General features: G+C 35.4%; 2 protein-coding genes and 2 long non-coding RNA genes across 4 annotated transcripts; all 4 read right to left on the minus strand.

The window, feature by feature from the left end:
* Positions 1–1,764: 1,764 nt before the first annotated feature.
* LOC109171848 lies at positions 1,765–11,648 on the minus strand. The gene is made up of 14 exons (XM_019320923.1): positions 11,471–11,648; positions 11,241–11,367; positions 11,041–11,154; positions 10,770–10,874; positions 10,613–10,696; positions 10,390–10,505; positions 10,212–10,313; positions 10,003–10,122; positions 9,252–9,308; positions 2,658–2,724; positions 2,508–2,561; positions 2,129–2,212; positions 1,985–2,050; positions 1,765–1,896 (listed from the first exon to the last, which is right to left on the minus strand). Exons 1-14 carry the CDS (start codon positions 11,488–11,490, stop codon positions 1,765–1,767), a joined length of 1,248 nt encoding a protein of 415 aa, XP_019176468.1. The 5' UTR covers positions 11,491–11,648.
* Positions 3,189–3,633, minus strand: LOC109171988. The gene is made up of 3 exons (XR_002052682.1): positions 3,561–3,633; positions 3,355–3,470; positions 3,189–3,264 (listed from the first exon to the last, which is right to left on the minus strand). It is a non-coding gene; the product is annotated as an uncharacterized LOC109171988 (long non-coding RNA).
* LOC109171987 lies at positions 3,860–4,273 on the minus strand. Its single transcript, XR_002052681.1, has 3 exons — positions 4,192–4,273; positions 4,017–4,103; positions 3,860–3,933 (listed from the first exon to the last, which is right to left on the minus strand). It is a non-coding gene; the product is annotated as an uncharacterized LOC109171987 (long non-coding RNA).
* Positions 11,649–14,956: 3,308 nt separating the features above from the next.
* Positions 14,957–19,060, minus strand: LOC109171986. The gene is made up of 15 exons (XM_019321109.1): positions 18,771–19,060; positions 17,835–17,969; positions 17,624–17,723; positions 17,382–17,486; positions 16,978–17,082; positions 16,760–16,843; positions 16,562–16,677; positions 16,361–16,462; positions 16,163–16,276; positions 15,987–16,043; positions 15,828–15,894; positions 15,696–15,749; positions 15,540–15,614; positions 15,412–15,447; positions 14,957–15,288 (listed from the first exon to the last, which is right to left on the minus strand). The coding sequence occupies exons 2-15, from the start codon at positions 17,876–17,878 to the stop codon at positions 15,175–15,177; spliced, it is 1,173 nt and encodes a 390-aa protein (XP_019176654.1). The 5' UTR covers positions 17,879–17,969; positions 18,771–19,060; the 3' UTR covers positions 14,957–15,174.
* Positions 19,061–20,347: the final 1,287 nt, after the last annotated feature.

Here is a 20,347-nt window from a genome sequence, read left to right on the forward strand (position 1 = left end):
ACAGTTAAATTAGAGGGTTGGAACTTGCATGGTTTTGAAGGAAAAGGAGGCACGTGTCCTTTCTGCTTTAGGGAAGCCAGTAGCATACTGACTCATGGCAGGGATCATGGCCCTTCAGTTTCAGGGCAACACAAACGAAGATTCTTGATCCCATATCTCATCTCAATATCCGTTTGTCGGGATACACTTCAGTTGGTTCATCACGTGCATTTTTAGTGTTTTGTGTGTTTAATGTATAATATAATCACTTTAACATTTAAAATAAGGTTGATAATCTACTTTGTTAGTGTTTTATATATTAGTGTGTTATAAATATTATTATTATTATGTGGATATTATTATATACCGGTCCTAGTTATATTTTCATTTATGTTTTTTGTTACTATTTGTATTTATATATATCCTATGTATTATATACTTGATGAGCTTGATGAAATAAAAGTACACACTTTTGCCTTTACATTTTACTATTCATTCTTTCTTTGTATTGTTTCCATTAAAGAATATGATCTTTTTTTTCGAGGATGGCTACGAATTAAAGGTTATAATTACAACAGTGTGCAAGTATTTTGAAAAATCTAGAATAATGTATATTAGTTGAATTTAGGCGTTTTGTATTGATCAAACGTCGTTATTTCGATCGCCCTCTCGTCTTCTTCCGATTGTTACCAGTCATTTATGATATCCTTACCGACCAGTTCCCGTTGCATTACTAGTCTTGCCGTTGTAAGTATGACGATCAATTCGGCAATTGGTACCTAGCCTGCCAGATCAAACTCGTCGTTTGAAAGCTCAATCCTTACGAGTCTTAACTAGAGTTAGCTAACACTTGGCATGACTGTGCTGACAGGTGAGTGCATGTTCACCACGTGTGCATCATGCCAAGTTACCAGCATGTGTCCCCTTTTACTCCTATAAAAGGCGCATTAAATGCACTTGCAAAGGGGATGAACATTTCATATTTTCACACAAGCTTATCACGGCATCATGTTAAACCGTAGCGCCCCTCGACTACCTTGTAGGCGACAAGTTAAAAAATACAATGTGCAGTTGGACCCACATTATGTGTATTATGTTAAAAGTTTGTGTTTTATGTTAAAAAGTTTATGGGTATTATGTTAGATTATGTGTATTCTACTATACAATTATATAAATACAAAACATGAAATTTTTAGGGCGCATAATGCATTGTGCATCTGGTGCACGATATAACAATCGCTATGGGAGATCGACGCACTGGGTTTGAAAAGTGACTTGTGAGAAATGCAAAATGTTTCCTCTTCTCTCTCTTCTCTATTCTTATTAGGTGATACCTTTTTTAAAATAATTTTTAAAAAAAATGAGTCGGGTTTACGGGTTTGAACGCCGAGTTGGCATCCATGCATGGCGTCAGGCAATGCTGGATCGGAGCTCGTCTCGCCTGAAAATGGCAAGACGAAGCCTCCAGGTGTCCTATCTACATCGACAAGACGCTTAGGTGAAGCCGTGATAAGCATGTTTTCACATATACTAATAAGAGGATTCCGACCCAAGTATAAGCCATTAGACTGATACCAATCGAACTATCCATATTTTGCTACATCACTAGTGTACGAAGTATTTTGGAAAACCTGGGATAGTGTATTCCGGATTTGCGTAAACATGTAACAGTACAGTTGAATATTAATCATTCAAGAAAAAGAGAGATTTTTTGATTCCAGGAATGTATTGTATTCTGCAGCTGATATGTATAGGAATACAGAAGTAGGCATATCCTATACTGGTTTATACGCTACTTTCTAAAGAGGTTTGAGATTGGAAGGGAGAATCCCTGCCTATTGACTTATAGTACGCTTCATCTGCATCTGCAAACCTATACTCAAACATTGCCCACTCTAGAAAACCCCTTTTGTGAATCTGCAAGTGCGGGCGTCGAAAGAATCTATCATAACGCACATGAGTCAAATCAACGCTAAAAGGTTAAGAGAAATGTTAACTAACTAACCTCGCTTCTCTGTGATGATATGGAATCATTACTTGCCTGGAGAGGCACTCCATTCTTTGGTGTTTCCTACAGAAAGGATAATAGCAAAGTTAAACAATCTGGTGAATATTAATGCAAAGATATGATTATTGATAATCCAATTACATTTATCTCATCATCCTTGAGTGTAGGTATCCTTTTATGAACAACTGGCTGAGCATCGACCACTCCAATCTTCTCGTGTGCAGGCTGCAGAGGAGGACGAGTTTGTTAGGATCAAACGCTTACTGTTGAGCATATAACCATTAATGTGCAATCCAACTATCAGCTTAGACTTTTAGTTGAGATGGAGTACATGCTTCAATTTGGTATCAGAACCAGACTAAAGGTCATGAGCTATAGTACGTAGCATTTCCTTATATACAGCCGCATTTTCAAGAGGCAGGGTGCTGGATTTGGCCCTTCCTTCACCAGCCTCCGCCCAGCACGAGTGTTATTCGTGTGCCGGAGAAAGTACAGAATGACTAAAAGGGAAGAAACTAACCTCAACACATCTCTGAAATTTTAAATCCAAACCCCAACCATGAACCAGATCATTCTGCAGAAACCAAAATGGTCATTAAGTCAGAAACAGCAGAAGTTTTGCAAGTGATCGATAGATTCTGTTGTTTCGTGTTTCGGGTTCTAAGTTCACCTGAACCATACGCCACGCGCAGCGCCATGCATCCCGGGAGAAGACAGGAACCATGACCTCCACAAATCTGTAATCACAACACAGCCATTAAAGATTGCCCTCCATATATATATATCAGTTAACACCAGTAAAAGTAAATCACAGTGTTATTCATACGCTGCACACGGTGGCAAATGAGGGTCAGGACACGAGCCAGGCTTCTCTATTACTACTTCCCTGGTGCAAGAAGAGATAAAAATGAGCCCGGGAACAGCTAAACGATTTGTTTGACGTATTCAAATGTTCTTACTTGTGAACTTCGCGATCACTTTGTCTCTTTGTCAATTCCCATGATATCCAAGACCCCTTCACTTCCAGAGCTGGCTGCGAAATTTCCAATCCATGTTTCTTCACGAGCTTAATATATCTGAATTGGATGGACAAACAAAAGCAAGCCATCTTAAACACTGGTTATTCGAAATGGTCACAGGTTAATTAAGAATCTGATAATCAAATATATACTTACTCCTCTGCATTAAAATTCTCGACTCCCAGGTCTTCATCCCAGATAAATATATATTCATATGCAGCAACAATGTCGGGATGCAGAAACCTTTTCGCATACCACCTTACACAAATTTGCAGATTTGGTTTTTTGTGGCGGTTTAGTAATTGCAGCAATAAATTAAATACTCTCACTTGTTCTGTAACTTCTTACCATTTTGTCTGTTTAGCAACACTGACATGGATAGCCCGCTTGGACCACTCGAACTCATCCCATTCAGTCGTTCGACCATCATAGTGAAACAGAAGAATTGTAAAATTGTCCGAAAACTGAAAGGGAGAAAGATAAACTGTCAGAGAGATCAAATACCGGGAGAAGCAAGGATGTGGAGTTGCAGAGAAACGAATAAAAGACGCCACCTTTTTGACAGCAGCATCAATGTTGTCTTTCAGGTTATAACCAACCGTGAATGTTACCAAATACTTGGGTCGACTAGTTAGGTCCTGCAGAATAAAAACCAGACAAGATTCCAAAATCTAATTAAGATCAAGAATCCACTAAAGCAGAACAAATAACCTGTTGATGATGATTCAAGAATCCACTAAACCAGAACTGAGAAATCGATATTATGAAGCCAAGAAGCACTGCAATGCAGAGAGTGAATAAAAGCTTTGGTGAAATACATGCCTCATTGGGATCACCCCATAATCGACGGAGAAAGAAGTCTGACTCAGAAACAACGATTTCTGGGGGTAATCTTTCTGCCCCTCTGGGGTTCGATGAATCCCAAATCTGATCAAGGGCAGCACAAGAATACGAATTAAAGTTTGTTCCTTTTACAGAAAATTTCTTCAAACTAGCAAGAACAGATGAACCTTTGGAGGATCCATGACATTCTGATTTGCTGTAAGGTCGTTATTCTCATTGGTGGAATCCACATCAAGACTTCCAGTAATATAAAGCTGCAAAGTTGGATATGAGAACCAGTATGGCAGTAATTCATCTCAGCACAGAATCTCGGTTAACGGGACAGGTGAAACATGTTCTTACCTTGGTTAATGACAGCCCAGGAGATAAAGCTCCAATCAGGAAGCCAAAAATGATTCCAACAATCATACCAAGTAAAGTTCCCTTTGACTCCTTTAGTCGTTTAACATTTGAACTATGAAACAAACATGAACAAGATGAGACTACTGACTCAAACACTGCAACGGCAATCTAATTTAAGGATGTCAGAATCATGACAAAACCTGCTCATAATAATGTAGCTCTGGCCTGATCTCCTCATTGTATATGATTCTGCAGTACAAAAACAAAAAACAAAAAAAACACCTATAAAAGCCACTCTGCATCACCGTTTCAAGCAGTATTCTTGTACCAAGAGACAAGAACCTATGACACAAAGGAGAACCCAAATTTTCCACCATAACAATTGCTTGATCAGGCACATTTCTACCACAACTGCAAATACTTGCTTGCCCACAAAAAATGATGAACAAAGTTCATATCTTTATCTCCATTTATTACCACTTTTCTGATATTCATCCCATCATTGGGCAGGTTAAATGTTAATTCATCACTAGAGCAAGCCAACACACACTTCACCTTTTTTTGACCCATTTAATATAATTCTATTAACTTTTTCAACTCGTTTTAAGAAATATTAATTGTACTTCCAAAAGTATATATCCCCACAAAATACGAAATTCTCCCAGACCCCAAAAGGGTAAATCACAGTGATTCAGAGATCCATTAATTGGAAAGACCAGATACCCACAAATTAAAAGTCCTTCACATTGGGTCCAATGTAGGGGTGACAGAGCTCAATCACGTATTCTTACTGGCAAAAGAACCAACTCAGTTGGCTGTGTGGGCCCGGTAGATAACCTAAATTGTTAAAATCAATGATCAATCAACACTCAAGAGAATAAAATGGAAGTTCATATATTTAACCTGCCCAAAAACATTAACCAGCAGACATCAAGCATTGATAGACAGGTTGAATACAAGAGACAGCATGCAGCAGGATGATTAAAAACTAAAAAGTTGTGGCGAAGGGCCGCCGCGAAGAATCAATGAGTACGAGGAAAAGGAATTTAACGTGGGAAAACAAACGTGGGTTCAGGAGCATAAAGTGATCTGATGCATATATATCAGCGAATGTGTAAGGTGCAGATGTACGTATATGTGTATGTATATACCTGCAAGAAGAAAGAGGAACTGAAAGAATCAGAGTTGAAGCAAAAAAACTTGTTTCGACTGTGGAGAGAAACACGGAGATGGAGAAGCGGGAACAGCAGCAGCAGAAGAAGAAAATGGTTTTACGCAAGTAAATTTAAGAAGAAAATAGGTTTTTTCATAATTAAAAAAAAATCCCATTTTTTGTAATTTAATTTTGGAAAATATTGTTTTCGAATTTAATTCAATACCTTTTTTTTTTTTTTTAAATGCATTCACTATCCTATTTTAAGAAAATAAGGAAAATATTATGCTACAATGTAGTTAGTATTTGTTCATAGTTACTTTTAATTTATTTTGGAACACAAATTCCTGGGACTCAAACTCATAACCTATAATGTGAGAGAGTCATTCCATATCACTGGACCATACATTGGCATATAAAAAGCTACCAATAATTTGTCTTCGAATAGTTTTTTTTTTTTTTTTTTTTTTGGGGAGAATAATTTTTTTTTTTACTTAGTGCCATTAAATGAGAAATAATACCAATGAAATATAATCAGAATTGTTTTAGTAATCTCATGATTAAGAAGATTGAGGACAATAATTAAATGCGGGCTCAAATAAATATGACGTAAAAATATTTATTTTAAAAGAATCTCTTTTAAAAAGTTAGAATATATATCCCTTTCTATATATTTTAACAAACGATACCCGATATTTTTACTAATATAAGATTAATTATTGATAGCGCTTTATATGCCAATGTTGGTTGATTCAATGAATGGTTAAAGGTTTTGCGAATTTTGATTATATTAACAATTAATTTGGTTTGAAAATTCAGAAATGACTGAATGTTTATATACTATGTAGTATATACATACTCAAATGATTTAGTCCAACCCATTTACCATTTTACCCATGTTCTATCCATCCAAAATCCAATTTGAGACCTTGAACCAAACTAACTGAAATAGATTGATTTAATGTTGGACCAATATTGTTGTTGGACGGAAAGGTTGTTGAGTTTTTTCCTTTATAGGTTTGAACACAAATTTATGTTAATTTTTTTAATTAACTGAAATAAAATTTAGAGTTAATTACTTAAATAGTCCCTTAACTATAACAAAATTATTAATTTGATTTTTGACTAATGTTTTTGACTAAGTAAGTCCCTTAACTTTAAAAATATGAAAAATTATTTATCAAAATGAACCCTTGACCAGTGTTGCAAAAATCCCGCCTAGGCTAGGCGCTAGGCGCCCCTAGGCTGTGGCGATTTTCCCCCTAGGCTCCCGCCTAGCACCTAATTCGGTCGCCTAGTGCCTAACTCGGCCAATTACGCCGAGTTAACTCGTTCATTTCTGTCGAGTTAGCCGAGTTAACTCGCCCGACTCGACTTTGCTAATTTTTTTCATTTATATTTATATATTTATTTATATAATTATAAATAATATATATATATATATATATATATATATATATATATATATATATATATATATATATATATATATATATATATATATATATATATTGATGTATAATATGACATATATGCACGTGCACTATTTTTCTTTTTTTTTTTTTAGTTAGCCGCCTAGGTGACAGCCTAGTCACTTAGGCCCCGCCTAGACCGTCTAGGCGCTAGGCGCTACTCTACCGCCCGACTAGCGCCTAGCGCCTATTGCAACTATGTCCTCGACTATAGTGAAATTACCAATTTGGTCTCGAATTAACGGATTGTCTAACGGAAAAACAAATGGAGACCAAATTGGTTACAATTTTTAAAGTTGAGAGACTTAATTGGTCAAAAAAAATAGTCAAGAATCAAATTGGTAATTTTGTTATAATCAAGAGACCATTTCGGTAATTAATTCTAAAATTTGGTTTAGTTAATTTGATATTAAAAAAAAAAAAAAAAGACAATTGCTTCGATTAACAGTTTTACCAAATATGTTGTGAAACCGTAGGGTACAAAAGCATTAAATTGGATATAATTGTCGAGTAGTTTGTAGCTCAGTGACATATTGTGACTTTCTCAAAGGAAAATACTACAGGTATTTCATTCTATACTCTCAATTTTTACTCTCACACTTCAAATAGTGATGTAGACACTTTCACAGGACTCCACATGAAGAAAATAACCTATCAGAATCTGCCACATTAGGGAATAAATTTGATGGAGTAAGATTTGAGAGTACATGTACGTAGTAAAACTCTTTCTCAAATAGGAGGTCACATAGATAATTTTTAGAACCTCGAGAGAGTTCGGCCATGATTCCCTTCAAAGTAAGATGGTAAGGTGATGAAATTTTTATAGAGTGAGAACATTTAAAGTAAAATAAACTTTATAGTATTAGTAACATTTAAAGTAAAATAAACTTTATAGTATTAGTAATATTTATTTATTTATTTATTTCTGAATTGCACATACTAGTCTATATGTAATTGTATATATGCTCAGTCTATGCAACTCCCTAATGAGATGTGGGATCAGAAGACTTGATTCCAATCGACTTATTGTACTCTTTCTCTGCATTCTCTAACCTAGTTCGAAACATGGCCCATTCTGCATGGCATCTCTCATTCACCTGCAATCAAATGTGTATATGTAAGGATGAAATGAGATTTGGCGTTCCGAACGTGTGAACTTGTGCACTTATAATGATTATATTGTGTATTTTAGAGTGAACGTATTGCACTTTTAATTACTGGTTATATTTTGCATATTTAGAGTTTCTGTTGTGCACTTTTATAATGTCTTTTGAATTGCACTTGTAAATATTGTAATTCACACATTTATTGTTTGTGTTGTGCACTTTCAGAAACTTTTCTTTTGAGTTGCACTTGTAAGTATCATCATAAAATGCACTTTTCTAGTGATTGCACATTTGAATCTATGCACGAGTTCGCATATGAACCTGCCCTATAAGTGCATTTAAGAATTTACTTTCTTGAGGAAGGGGCAACGGTGAGAATTCTTTTAGAAAGTAATGATCTCATTACTTACCGCTTTCCAACTAGGTTTTCCATTTTCCGACTTTCCCTATGGTAAAAATAGTGAAATTAGGACTTAGGAAAATTCGGACATGTAAATGAGTAATACTATAAGTATTCTATTAGTAAAAATCTTATTTGACATGACATGTTGGTATTTGACTTGTTTAGAGTTGTTACCCCGTCCCCAAGAGTAGTCTTCATTTGATGAAAAACTGGTTGAGCATCAACAACTCCAATCTTCTCATGCGCAGGCGGCTACAATGGAGGATAAAAATATTTTTATTGCACCGAATAATTTTCCAGTTCTACCATTTGAGACTATAAATTACCTAACAACACATTTGGAGAGCTACCTACCGCTCATTTGGGCTTAACCCAAGCTTGAATTACTAGATTAATCTTATCTAACCGTAAGATGCAAATATATTCCAAAAAAGATCACAAGAGGAGTGAATGGCTAACCTCAACACATATTTGAAGGGCAAGATCTAGACCCCAACCATGAACCAAGTCATTCTATAATAACAATATAGGAAGATAAATTAATTAGGCTTGAATAAGTAAAACACGGATGTCAATGACCTTTTGGTCTAGTAATGCAAAGTGACTCAATTTTCAATGAGACACTATTGAATGCACAAATAATGAAAAACTAAAACAAATTTAGACCACTAAAGTTTAAAAACATACTTGAATCATATACCACACGCAACGCCATGAATTGCGAGAGAAGACAGGGGCCATGATTTCTACAAATCTAAAATCAAAATAAAGTCTACTCATTTCTACTATATTCATTGTCAAACATATACAATAATATATAAAATATCATTATCTTTGTCAATTTAAATTTTTAATTAAAGACGAAACACATTCTTCAATTTTCATATAAAAATAAATCAGAATTCATAGAAGTATTCAAACCATACCCTGCACATGGAGGCAAAAGAGGGTCATTACACCAGCCTGGTTTCTCCTCTGTTACTCTATTGACAGAAGAAACAGAACATCCTCATATGAAAAACCCAAACATTAAAAATGTGACTATGAATGTTGAGCATATAATATAAACATGTGCAATCTAACTATCAATTTAGACTTTCAGTTGAAAGGAAATATATGCTTCAATTTGGTATCAGAGCCAACTATATGCTAAAGGTTATGGGATCGACTCTTCACTCACCTGATATAAAAAAGAGACTATGGTTCATGTGTTGCTTGGAGTCTATCAAAAAATAATCGACCCGCACACGGAGCCCATCAAAAAGTAATCAGCATGCACACGTTGTGCAATCCAACTATAAGCTTAGACGATGGAGCTCATGCTTCAATTATGAATTACGCAAGATAGACTATGGTAGGGCACACGTTGTGCAATCCAACTATAAGCTTAGACGATGGAGCTCATGCTTCAATTATGAATTACGCAAGATAGACTATGGTAGGGCATCCTCAATCAAATTAGTCGGACAATTGACTTTGACTTTGGGAGCTATTTATTGGTTTTTCTTAGTTTGAGCTGATCAGTTATGATTTTCTTAGTTTGAGCTGATCAGTTATAGACAACCTAGACTGATTTACCTTAATGCGAGTTTCACCTGAACACCTTCAAATAACAACTGCGGGCTTTTTCATAAATCAAATTGTGGTATGCGTTTGATATAATTCAAATGATCTTACTTGTGAACTTCATGGCCACTTTTTCTCTTAGTCATCTCCCAATTTATCCAATACCCCTCCTTAGGCTCCAAAGCTGGCTGTGAAATTTCCAGTCCATGTTTCTTCACAAGCTTAATATACCTGAATTGGATGAACAATATACAAATGCAATAATAAGCCATCCCATCTTCAACACTGCTTCAACAATCTGATAATAATCAAACACTTACTCCTCTGCATTAAAATTCTCAACTCCCAGGTCTTCATCCCACATGAATATATATTCATATGCTGCAACAATGTCAGGATGCAGAAACCTTTTCGCAAACCACCTTACACAAATTCAGAGATCTGGTTTAGAATTTGCAGACACATACAAACGCTTTCAGCTGTTCTGTAACTTCTTACCATTTTGTCTGCTTAGGAACACTGACATGGATAGCCCGTTTAGACCACTCGAATTCGTTCCATTCGGTGGTTCGACCATCATAGTGAAACAGAAGAATGGTAAAATTCTCTGAAAACTGCAGGAGAAAGGTACACTACTGTCAGGAGACTGTAAATAACAAATCTGCAGTTTCATTGTCGGTTTAAACTTTTAGCTGAAACAAAACACGTCTCTTAATGTCACCTTTTTGACAGCAGCATCAATGTTATTCTTCTGGTTATAACCAACAGTGAATGTTACCAAATACTTTGGTCTAAAAGGCAGATCCTGCAGAGTAGTAAGTGGATAAAATGTTGAAACAACAAAGTGGATAAAATCATTTCATGAAATTGATACTTGCCTCACTGGGTAAGCCCCATAATCGCCGGGGAAAGAAGTCTGACTCAGAAACAACAAGTTTTGGAGGTAATAACTCTGCCCCTCTGGGATTTGATGGAGCCCAAATCTGGTAGAGGACAGTACTATTCAAAGTTCATTCCTTTTTACAGAAAATTTCTTCATGCTCAAGATTAGCAAGAACAGACAATTGAAGCATGTGCTCCATCTCAACTAAAAGCTTAAGCTGATAGTTGGATTGCACATTAATGGCTATATGCTCAACACAGACGAACCTTTCTAGGATCCATGGCTGCAGTTTGATTTGGTGTCTTGTCCCTAGACTCAGTGGTGGAATTCACATTCACACTTCCATTAACATTTAGCTGCAAAGTTGGAGCTGGGATGACCTATGAGAACAAGTAAATTAAATAATCTCAGCACAGATCGAATCATGGTTAACCACTGATACGATCTCACATCGACTCCTTCTTACCCGTGTTGTTGAGAGCCCAGGAAATGAAGATGCCCCAATCAGGTAACCAAACATGGTTCCAAAAACAATGGCGAGTAAAAGCCTCTTTGTTTCACTGGGCTGCTGTTTATCATGATCATCATTTGCACTGTGAAACAAATGTGGAAGATCAGAGATGAGACACTTTAGTCACATACAACAATGGTGATCATGGCAAATTAAAACCAGTTTAATTAATGTAACTTAATTACCGGCGCCTAGGATTCTTCATTATATTGTATGTTTCTCAGTAATTAGAAGAAGAAAATGTGTGAAGAGCTTTTCTGCATCATATCACTGTAACATGGTTGAAGCAGCAGCCATGATCTCCAGTTGAGAGAGTAAAATTATCACCAAAATCTTGAAGCCAAGAGCTTGTGGAGACATAGAGGTGGGAGCAGTGGCAATTTGCTTTCATTTACTCAACTAAATAGGTATAAAGAAATAAAATTATATATAATTAAGAACAATTTCATTTCAATTAGTTTAATAGTTGATTTGGTAACTGTAAAATTTTAAATTTAAGTCCTTATAAATTAAAATCATATTCTCTAAAATTTACTTAAAACACACTGTCAAAAAGTATGAACTTTCTCATAAATCAAATTTACGTCCTATATGTTATACCTAACCCATTAGACCACCATGCATTGTAATCCTAAAACCATGGACTAAATTGAGATAGAAATGAAGGTTCATAGGCATGTAGTCCTTGCAAGTTGCTATAATGAGCTAACGAAATCTTCAAATAAATTAAATGGATCATTTATTGAAGAAAATATTAGTCAAATTATTACTCCCAAATGGCCAAAACTGTCCAACCACATCATTCTGAAAATAAAAGCTACTCTAGTACTTTAGGGAACGTAATGTTGTTCAACCATGTACCATGCAAGGTGCACACGATTTCAATTCATAATTTCTATAATATAGATTTATAATTTTTATACTGTAAATTCATAATTTTTAAATCGTAGATTAATAATTTAAATACAGTAGATTCATAATTTTTATACTGCAGATTCATAATATCTGTACTGTAGATTTATAATTTCTGTACTGTAGATTCATAATTTCTAAACTGTATAGTTATCAAATTATGAACATATAGTTCTGTGATTTGTGAATACAGAGTTCAACAATTGGGAATTTGAACATCGAAAATTATGAACATAAAATTCTGTAATTGTGAATATAGAGTTCAATATATAATTATGAATACGAAGTTCAAAAATTATAAATATATAGCTTTATAATTATAAACATATAGTTCAGTAATTATGAACATAGAATGGTACACACGGTTGCACAACATAATTTAATACTCCGTATTTGATTGAATTTGTTATATTTGATTAATATGGATTTATTTATTTTTTACAACAACTTTGTTAATTCACGATAATTAATGAATAAAAAAATTGGTTATATTAGGAGGTAAAATTATGAGAGAAAATAACATTGGAAAAAATACAATGATCATTTTGACAATGAAAAACAATACACTTTTTTTTTTTAACAAAAAAACTTGTGTGAGATCATTACATGTTTATTTTTAAATAAAAATGTAATATTTTTCGCGTAACAGTCTCCCGTTTATTTATTAGTCCCAACATATTACAATCTTTATCCAATTTTACGTCTTTAGTTTAATTAATTAGAGTTTGACTTAGACAATTTAAATTTAATTTTTAATATTAATTAATTTATTGAAATTTTTAATATTTTCTCTCAATGCCTCCCCATGTTGGAAATTTTATTTTAGCTCTAAAAGGAGTAAATGGGTAATTAAGTGGATGTAGCATGATTCTTATTCTAGAATATCATAAGTTTGATTATTGTCAACACCCTCTTGGTCAATCCTTTTGTATCGGTTTATCACCCATGTATGGTTTGCGGGTTCATTTACCTAATACACACCTTCAAATACTGGTTGTGGGTTCCCCTAATTACCTAAAAAAAAAAGATTTTAGATGCATTTCCCAATGATAATGTTTGACAGTACTAATACACGCAGACTAATAACTAAATCGATCACCCTAGCTCAGCACCCGCCAAGGCTGTGGTTGAGAACCTCCGGGTAGGGGTTTGTCCTAGAATCGATCCAAAGTCCCCCTTGTCGTAATAAATGCGAGTATTTATAGATGAAGAGGCGGGGGACACGGCACGGGCTACCGGCATGGCAACCACGTGGCGTGTACGTGTCCTTATGCACATCAAACCCCCAATAATACCTAGTGGCGACACGTAGGGTTACGTGGAGCTGAGGTGCCAGGCGATTGGGCAAAGTTCGGGCAGAATAGCGGTCGGGGAGGATGTCGATTGGGAATAGGGATGTCAACGGGGCGGGGTGGGGGCGGGGGACATACCCCCCATCCCCGCCCCCGACTTTTTTCCCATTCCCCATCCCCGTCCCCATCCCCGCCGGGGAATGGAAAACTCCCCCCAACCCCATCCCCACGAGGATTATTCGGGGACGGGGAATCCCCACCCCATTAATAAGTTATAAAAAAAATTAAATATTAAATATTCAAAAACATTTAAATAAAAACGTATATATATTCATCCCCAATTTAAAATAGTATTCAATATTTTACAATTAAACATGTTATTTAAATATGCATTTCATAACCATGACAAACAATGACAAGAATGCTTCTAAAATTATATATATTGTATACAAAGTAATACATATGTGTGTGTACTCCCCATACATACATACATACATCGGGGACGGGGCGGGGCGGGGAGAGTACTCCCCATCCCCGTCCCCGTCCCCGGCGGGGAATTCAAAATTGCCCCCATCCCCATCCCCGATCACCTATTTCTATCCCCATCCCCGTCCCCGTAGGGGCAGGGAATAGGGTTCCCCGTCGGGTGCGGGTACAATTGACATCCCTAATCGGGAAGCAAAGATGACGCTCGAATAGTTCGGCATCGCTCAGGATAAAGTGAGAGTAGGTCAGCGGTCAAAGTCCAACCGAGTGTATAGCCTATCAATAATGTTGTTATTCAATCCGTTGAGGTATTAGTAAAATCATAATTATTTTTTACACCAAGTGTCCCATTTTCCTGTTTATTTTATTTCTTATTTTTAACTTTTTTTTTCTCGAATTAAAAATCATTGTATTTTATGATTACATTAGTTTTAGAATAATTCAAAACTATTTATTATCGAACTCCATATTAAGAGAGTAGTTCAAAACTTATGTTTCCTTCACAATACAAAAGAGTAATTACGTTCTCGAACTTTAAAAATGACAATTAAACCCTTCAACTTATTAAAATCAGTCAAATAAGTCCGAAAAATTTTGATGATGTGACAGAGAGTAATTACGCTATTAAACTTTAAAAAGAACAATTAAACCCTTCAACCTATTAAAATCAGTCAAATAAGTCCGGAAAATTTTTGATGATGAGGCATGCAGGCCACCGTTGACCACTGCATGCCACCGGTGATCGCCTTCATTTACAAAAAAAAAAAGGCAACGGCCAATCATCTTCTCCACAACCGGTGATCGCCTTCTCTGGAAAAAGGGACCCGCACCTTCTCCAATAGAAGAAGTCGACTAACCGGTCATCTTCTTGAGGAAGAAAACGACCAAACTAGTCGCCTTCTTTGACCGACGAAGAAGGCAACCAACCAGTCGCCATCAAGCCCGGTGCCTGTAAACTGTAATGAAATACAGAGAGGAATATGATTGGATCATTATTGTATTACTTGCATATACACTTGCATTTGTCAATCTCAAAAACTTGGGAGCCAAGACAAGATTTTATTTCAGAAATGTAAGTACTAAGTAGTACTACTGCTATGTGTATATATATCTATATATATATATATATATATGGAAATGGCAGAAGAATGAGTGGATATGATTCTGTATATGCACATTCAACCATTCCATGCCACTAACTAATGATCTGTAGAATTGGAAGCCTCAAATCCAATGGACTTATAGTAAGCTTTCTCAGCATCAGCTACCCTTCTTCTAAACATTGCCCACTCTTTTCTACATCTGTCATTCACCTGCAAAGATATACAAAAGTTCATCGCACAATTTAGTTCCATTCCACTAACCTTTCCCGCTTTTTCAAGGAGGGGAGGGGATAGCGGGGGAGAGTTCTTTTGGGTAGTAAAGTCGTTGCTTACCCCTCGCCAGTTAGGCTTCCCGTTTTCTGCTATTCCCTATAGAAAGGATGGTAAAGTTTAAACACTGTCGGGAAAATCAGAATATGTGTATACGGATTGAGTTGCACTCGAGACTCGAGAGTCATTACCTCGTTGCCAAGTGAAGGTATCTTTTTATGGACAACGGGCTGAGCATCGACAACTCCAATCTTCTCGTGAGCGGGCTGCAAAAGAGGATGGATGAATATTTTTACTGCACTGGGTGGTTGGACTTGGATGAAAGAGCTCGGGAGAGAATAACTAACCTCGACGCATCTTTGGAGGGCAAGATCGAGACCCCAACCATGGACCAAGTCGTTCTATAATGATAGGAAGAAGGGGTAGTTAAATATTAATTTGGTCCGAACATGTTACAAAAAGTTGGGTTCCGAGTGTACCTGAATCATATGCCACACGCAACGCCATGAATCTCGAGAGAAGACGGGAGCCATGATCTCTACGAACCTAAAATCGAAAGAAATTCTGGGAATTTTACTCTGTTCGCATACCAATTTACCGATATAAACATAAATCAGAATGCAGAGAACTATTCTTACGCTGCACATGGAGGCAAATGAGGGTCAGAACACCAGCCGGGCTTCTCTTCCGTTTCTCTAATGAGAGAAGCATTAGAAACATAAAATCGTTAGAGAATGCATCCAAATAATTCAACTTTCTAGTAAAAAACGGGACTATGGATTAAACCACGACTGCAAAATTCCAGCTTTCTTACTTGTGAACTTCACGATCAGGTTTTCTCCTAGTCATCTGCCAAGATACCCCGGAACTAGCTTCCAATGCTGGCTGCGAAATTTCCAATCCATGTTTCTTAACAAGCTTTATATACCTGAAAATGGATAGACAAACAAACATAAGTCAACTTTAGACACTGATTGAAAAAAAAAAAAAAATCCCGTAATCAAATACTTACTCTTCAGCATTAAAGTTCTGGACTCCTAGGTCTTCATCCCAGATAAATATATATTCATACGAGGCAACAATGTCGGGGTGCAGAAACCTCTTGGCATACCACCTAAGACAAATTCATAGAGTTCAACTTATCACGATGATCTAGAGATCTGGTTTAGTAATCACGAACTGACAAACTTTCCCCAATTGTGTATCCGCTTACCATTTTGTCTGTTTATGAGCACTCACATGAATGGCCCGCTTAGACCACTCGAATTCATCCCATTCAGTTGTTCTACCATCGTAATGAAATAGAAGAATGGTAAAATTGTCTGAAAACTGCATGAGAGAGATATGCACTGTCAGAGAGAAGATAACTAGATGGGGCGAGCTGGAACTGCAGAGAAACAGAAAACCATACTTTTTTCACAGCAGCATCGATGTTATTCCTCTGGTTATAACCAACGGTGAATGTTACCAAATACTTCGGTGTACTGGTTATGTCCTGCAGTTAAGAATTGAATAATAAGCCAAACCAATATAAAATATTGAAAATTCGATTGATGTAATACTCCGTATTATTAAGAAAAGAATATATTAAGATATAGGAAATGAATTGAAGTGTGGTAGAATACTTGCCTCACTGGGTTTACCCCATAACCTGCGGAGAAAGAAGTCTGACTCAGAGACAACAATTTGTGGAGGTAACCTTTCTGCTCCTCTTGGGTTCGATGGAACCCAAATCTGATCAAGAAAGCAAAATTAAGGGCAAAGTTCATTCCTTTTTCAGTATTTTCTTCAAATTCCCAAACATCATGCAGAGAGAACCACATAAACAAATGGTCAGGCAATTCACTTTGCAGATTTACTTTTCGATCTAAAAGACATTATTAAGTTGTCTAAAGTTGTCACTTCCAGACAGACTTAAGAAAAATGAAATTCAAGAACTGTTGTTTAATAGCTGAATCATATCACCAGGCCAAATAGAATTAGAGAAAACTCCAAGAAATTTATGCATGCTCATATTGGCAAAAAGGATGAACCTTTGTATGATCCGTGACATTATGATTTACTGTCGAGTTGCTAGTCTCACTGGAAGAATTCACACCCTTTTTGGTTATGTTAACAAGACTTTCTGCAACATTTAGCTGCAAAATTGGAACCCCAAAAAAGGAAAAAAAAAAAAAAAAAACAGGTTAACAGAACTAATAAATCATGTTAAAATTAAGAAGCAAACCACCGTAGGTGCAGAATGGGTTGAAGGCCGGGGATAACACAACCTTACCTTGAACGTAGGGGGAGAATGTGACAATCCAATCAAGAACCCAAAAATGAATCCAATAATAACTGTGAGTATAATCCTCTTTGTTTCATTCGGTTTTGCACTAAAAATAAATAAATTCGCAAAGGTTAGAACACATTAGTCACATACAGCAATGACAACCTACGGGTGACGATATGATTACAATTTACAAACCCAGCTCACAATAACATACCAACGTCCAAAATTCTTCATTTTATTCGTAGTATCTAACTCCATAATTACACGAAAAAATATCTTCAACAGCTGCTCTGTATCCCACAACAAAGCTTCAGGCAGCTGTCCCGTAACAAAGGCAAATCACCAATGACTGGAACGATACCACCAAAACAAGAGCTCGATCAGCCACATTTTTTATGAGAACCGAGAACACTTATAGCTGAAGCAACAAACTCAAAGAAATAGAAAAGAACTTAGCTATTCCTTCTACAGAAAAAAGGCAAATTAACGAATTCCAGTTCTTTTCATTACTTTCGAAAACCACAATCCACTCTCCATTTACAAGAAAACACTTTAACTATTACCCTTAAACAGAACAACCTTACTGCCACTCATCCCAGAAGTAAACTTGTAAGCAAGAAAATACAGTAAAAAAAACATCATCAAAAACCTTAGTCCTTGGACTATCAATATATACTGTACCAAAGATCAAATCCAGAAATTCAATATGATACAAAAAAAACACAGCCAAAACAACACACGTGCCTAGCCTTCCTCTATTAATACCATAACCAAAAGCAGAAAGCAAGCAATTATGTGTTCATCTTTGGCAATATAACCATTATTATAAAAATCCCAATCCAGTCAATTACTTCCTAATTTGTAACTCTCAAAACAAGGTACTTCAAGAAATTATATTATATTATAAACCCTTCCCCTACCCCCCTACCCCCACCACCCACCCAAAAGCCCGCCACCTGAACATAATACAGCACAATCTAGAGAAATCTCTATTGTCAAAATCAAGCACACAGCTTTACTGAATCAAAGTGAGAAACCCATACCAAACGTATAAAGCTCTAGATCATTCACCTAAGCACAAAGGAAGCTAAGAAGTAAGAACAGTCCATATAAATACAAACACTCAAAGATTGAGTATAAAAGAAAGTACCCAGAATGAAAGAACGTTATAAAACCAGGAAAACACGAGAAAAAAGAAGGAGTTCCGGCCTCCGGGCAAAATTTAAGGGGGAAACAAAAAATGTGGGTTCGGCAGCTTTAACCTCCTCCTATTCCTAATCAACTGTGCTTACTGGCGTGTGTGTATGGGCACTCAAACGCCTCTTTACTGTATGAAGATTGAAGGGGGAAGGGGATGAAGGAAAGCGTGAGGCATTGGGCCAAAAAGCTTGCGTTAATGGCGATGAACAGTGGAAGCCGTGGCAATTTTTAACTTTAGTAGTTGTTTTCCTTTTAAAAGTCTGCTTTTGGTGGTTTGCTTTGACCCGTCGAATCTCTTCTGCTCATTTTTATATAATTAAGGAATCATTATTAGGGTAATAATTAATAAATGGAAGGGATTAAATTAGGGATTGAATTAAAGGAATTTGGTGACGCCCAGTAAATAAATACATTCCCTGCAATTATTTAACTCTTTAACTTGCCAACTACCATGTCACAAATTATTCTGTGACATCTCGGTTGCTAAAAAAAATAAATAATAAATATTATTTCATTATTTCATCCAATTCAATATATAATAAAGTTATATGGTCTTGTGAAAATTAAATGGTGATAATTAACATTTAATTTTCACAATACCATAATAATATTGTTGTTAATTATAATAACAATAACAATAATAATAATAATTGCAATAATAATAATGATAATAATTGCAATAATATATATATATATATATATATATATATATATATATATATATTTATTTATTTATTTATTTATTTATTTATTTATTTATTTATTTATTTATTTATTATATTTATTTATATTTCAATTTCTACTGGCAAATTATTGTGTGAACGATTGTCCACATAATTGTATGGATCATGAATATCAAATATATTGTTAATATATTAAAAATACATTATTTTTATATTGAAAGTACCTTACATACATATATAATGTACCCTTAGTATATTTAAAATATATTTTTTATTGCATGCAACCTCAAAGTTCATAAGTTTGAAATTACTATATGGCATAGCTAGGCGGCCTAATATTTAAGATTGTTGATGTGCATATTGAGGACTACGGAGACAAAGATGCGTTATTCGTGGATTCATCGGATACTATCCAACAACACTCTCCAACTTAATTGACGTGAAGTAGATTTAGTAACATTAAGATTATATTCTCGAATTTTTTGTTCTCATCTTTTATTGATTACACACTTAATTCCATAGTATTTCGAAAAAAAATCAATGTTTGAACTAAGATTGTGATTTTGGTCTTTAAAGGTCAATTGTATGTTGCTATATCTAGAGTTAGAAATCTCAAAGGTCTAAAAATTGTGATCCGTGGTGACTCTAAAATTGTAATTCAATTACTATTGTAGTTTACTAAGTTCTTAAAAATTTGTAATATTAAATACTATATACTAAATTTTTAATATAGTTTAAGATTTGTAGTAATCACCCACCTTAAATATTATTTTAATTGTAAATATATTTATGTTCATAATTTTATCATAGGAATTCACACATAATAATTATTAAATAACAAAAA

The sequence above is a fragment of the Ipomoea nil genome, unplaced genomic scaffold (genome assembly GCF_001879475.1).
Source record: "Ipomoea nil cultivar Tokyo-kokei standard unplaced genomic scaffold, Asagao_1.1 scaffold0382, whole genome shotgun sequence".
NCBI classification, from domain to species: Eukaryota; Viridiplantae; Streptophyta; class Magnoliopsida; order Solanales; family Convolvulaceae; genus Ipomoea; species Ipomoea nil.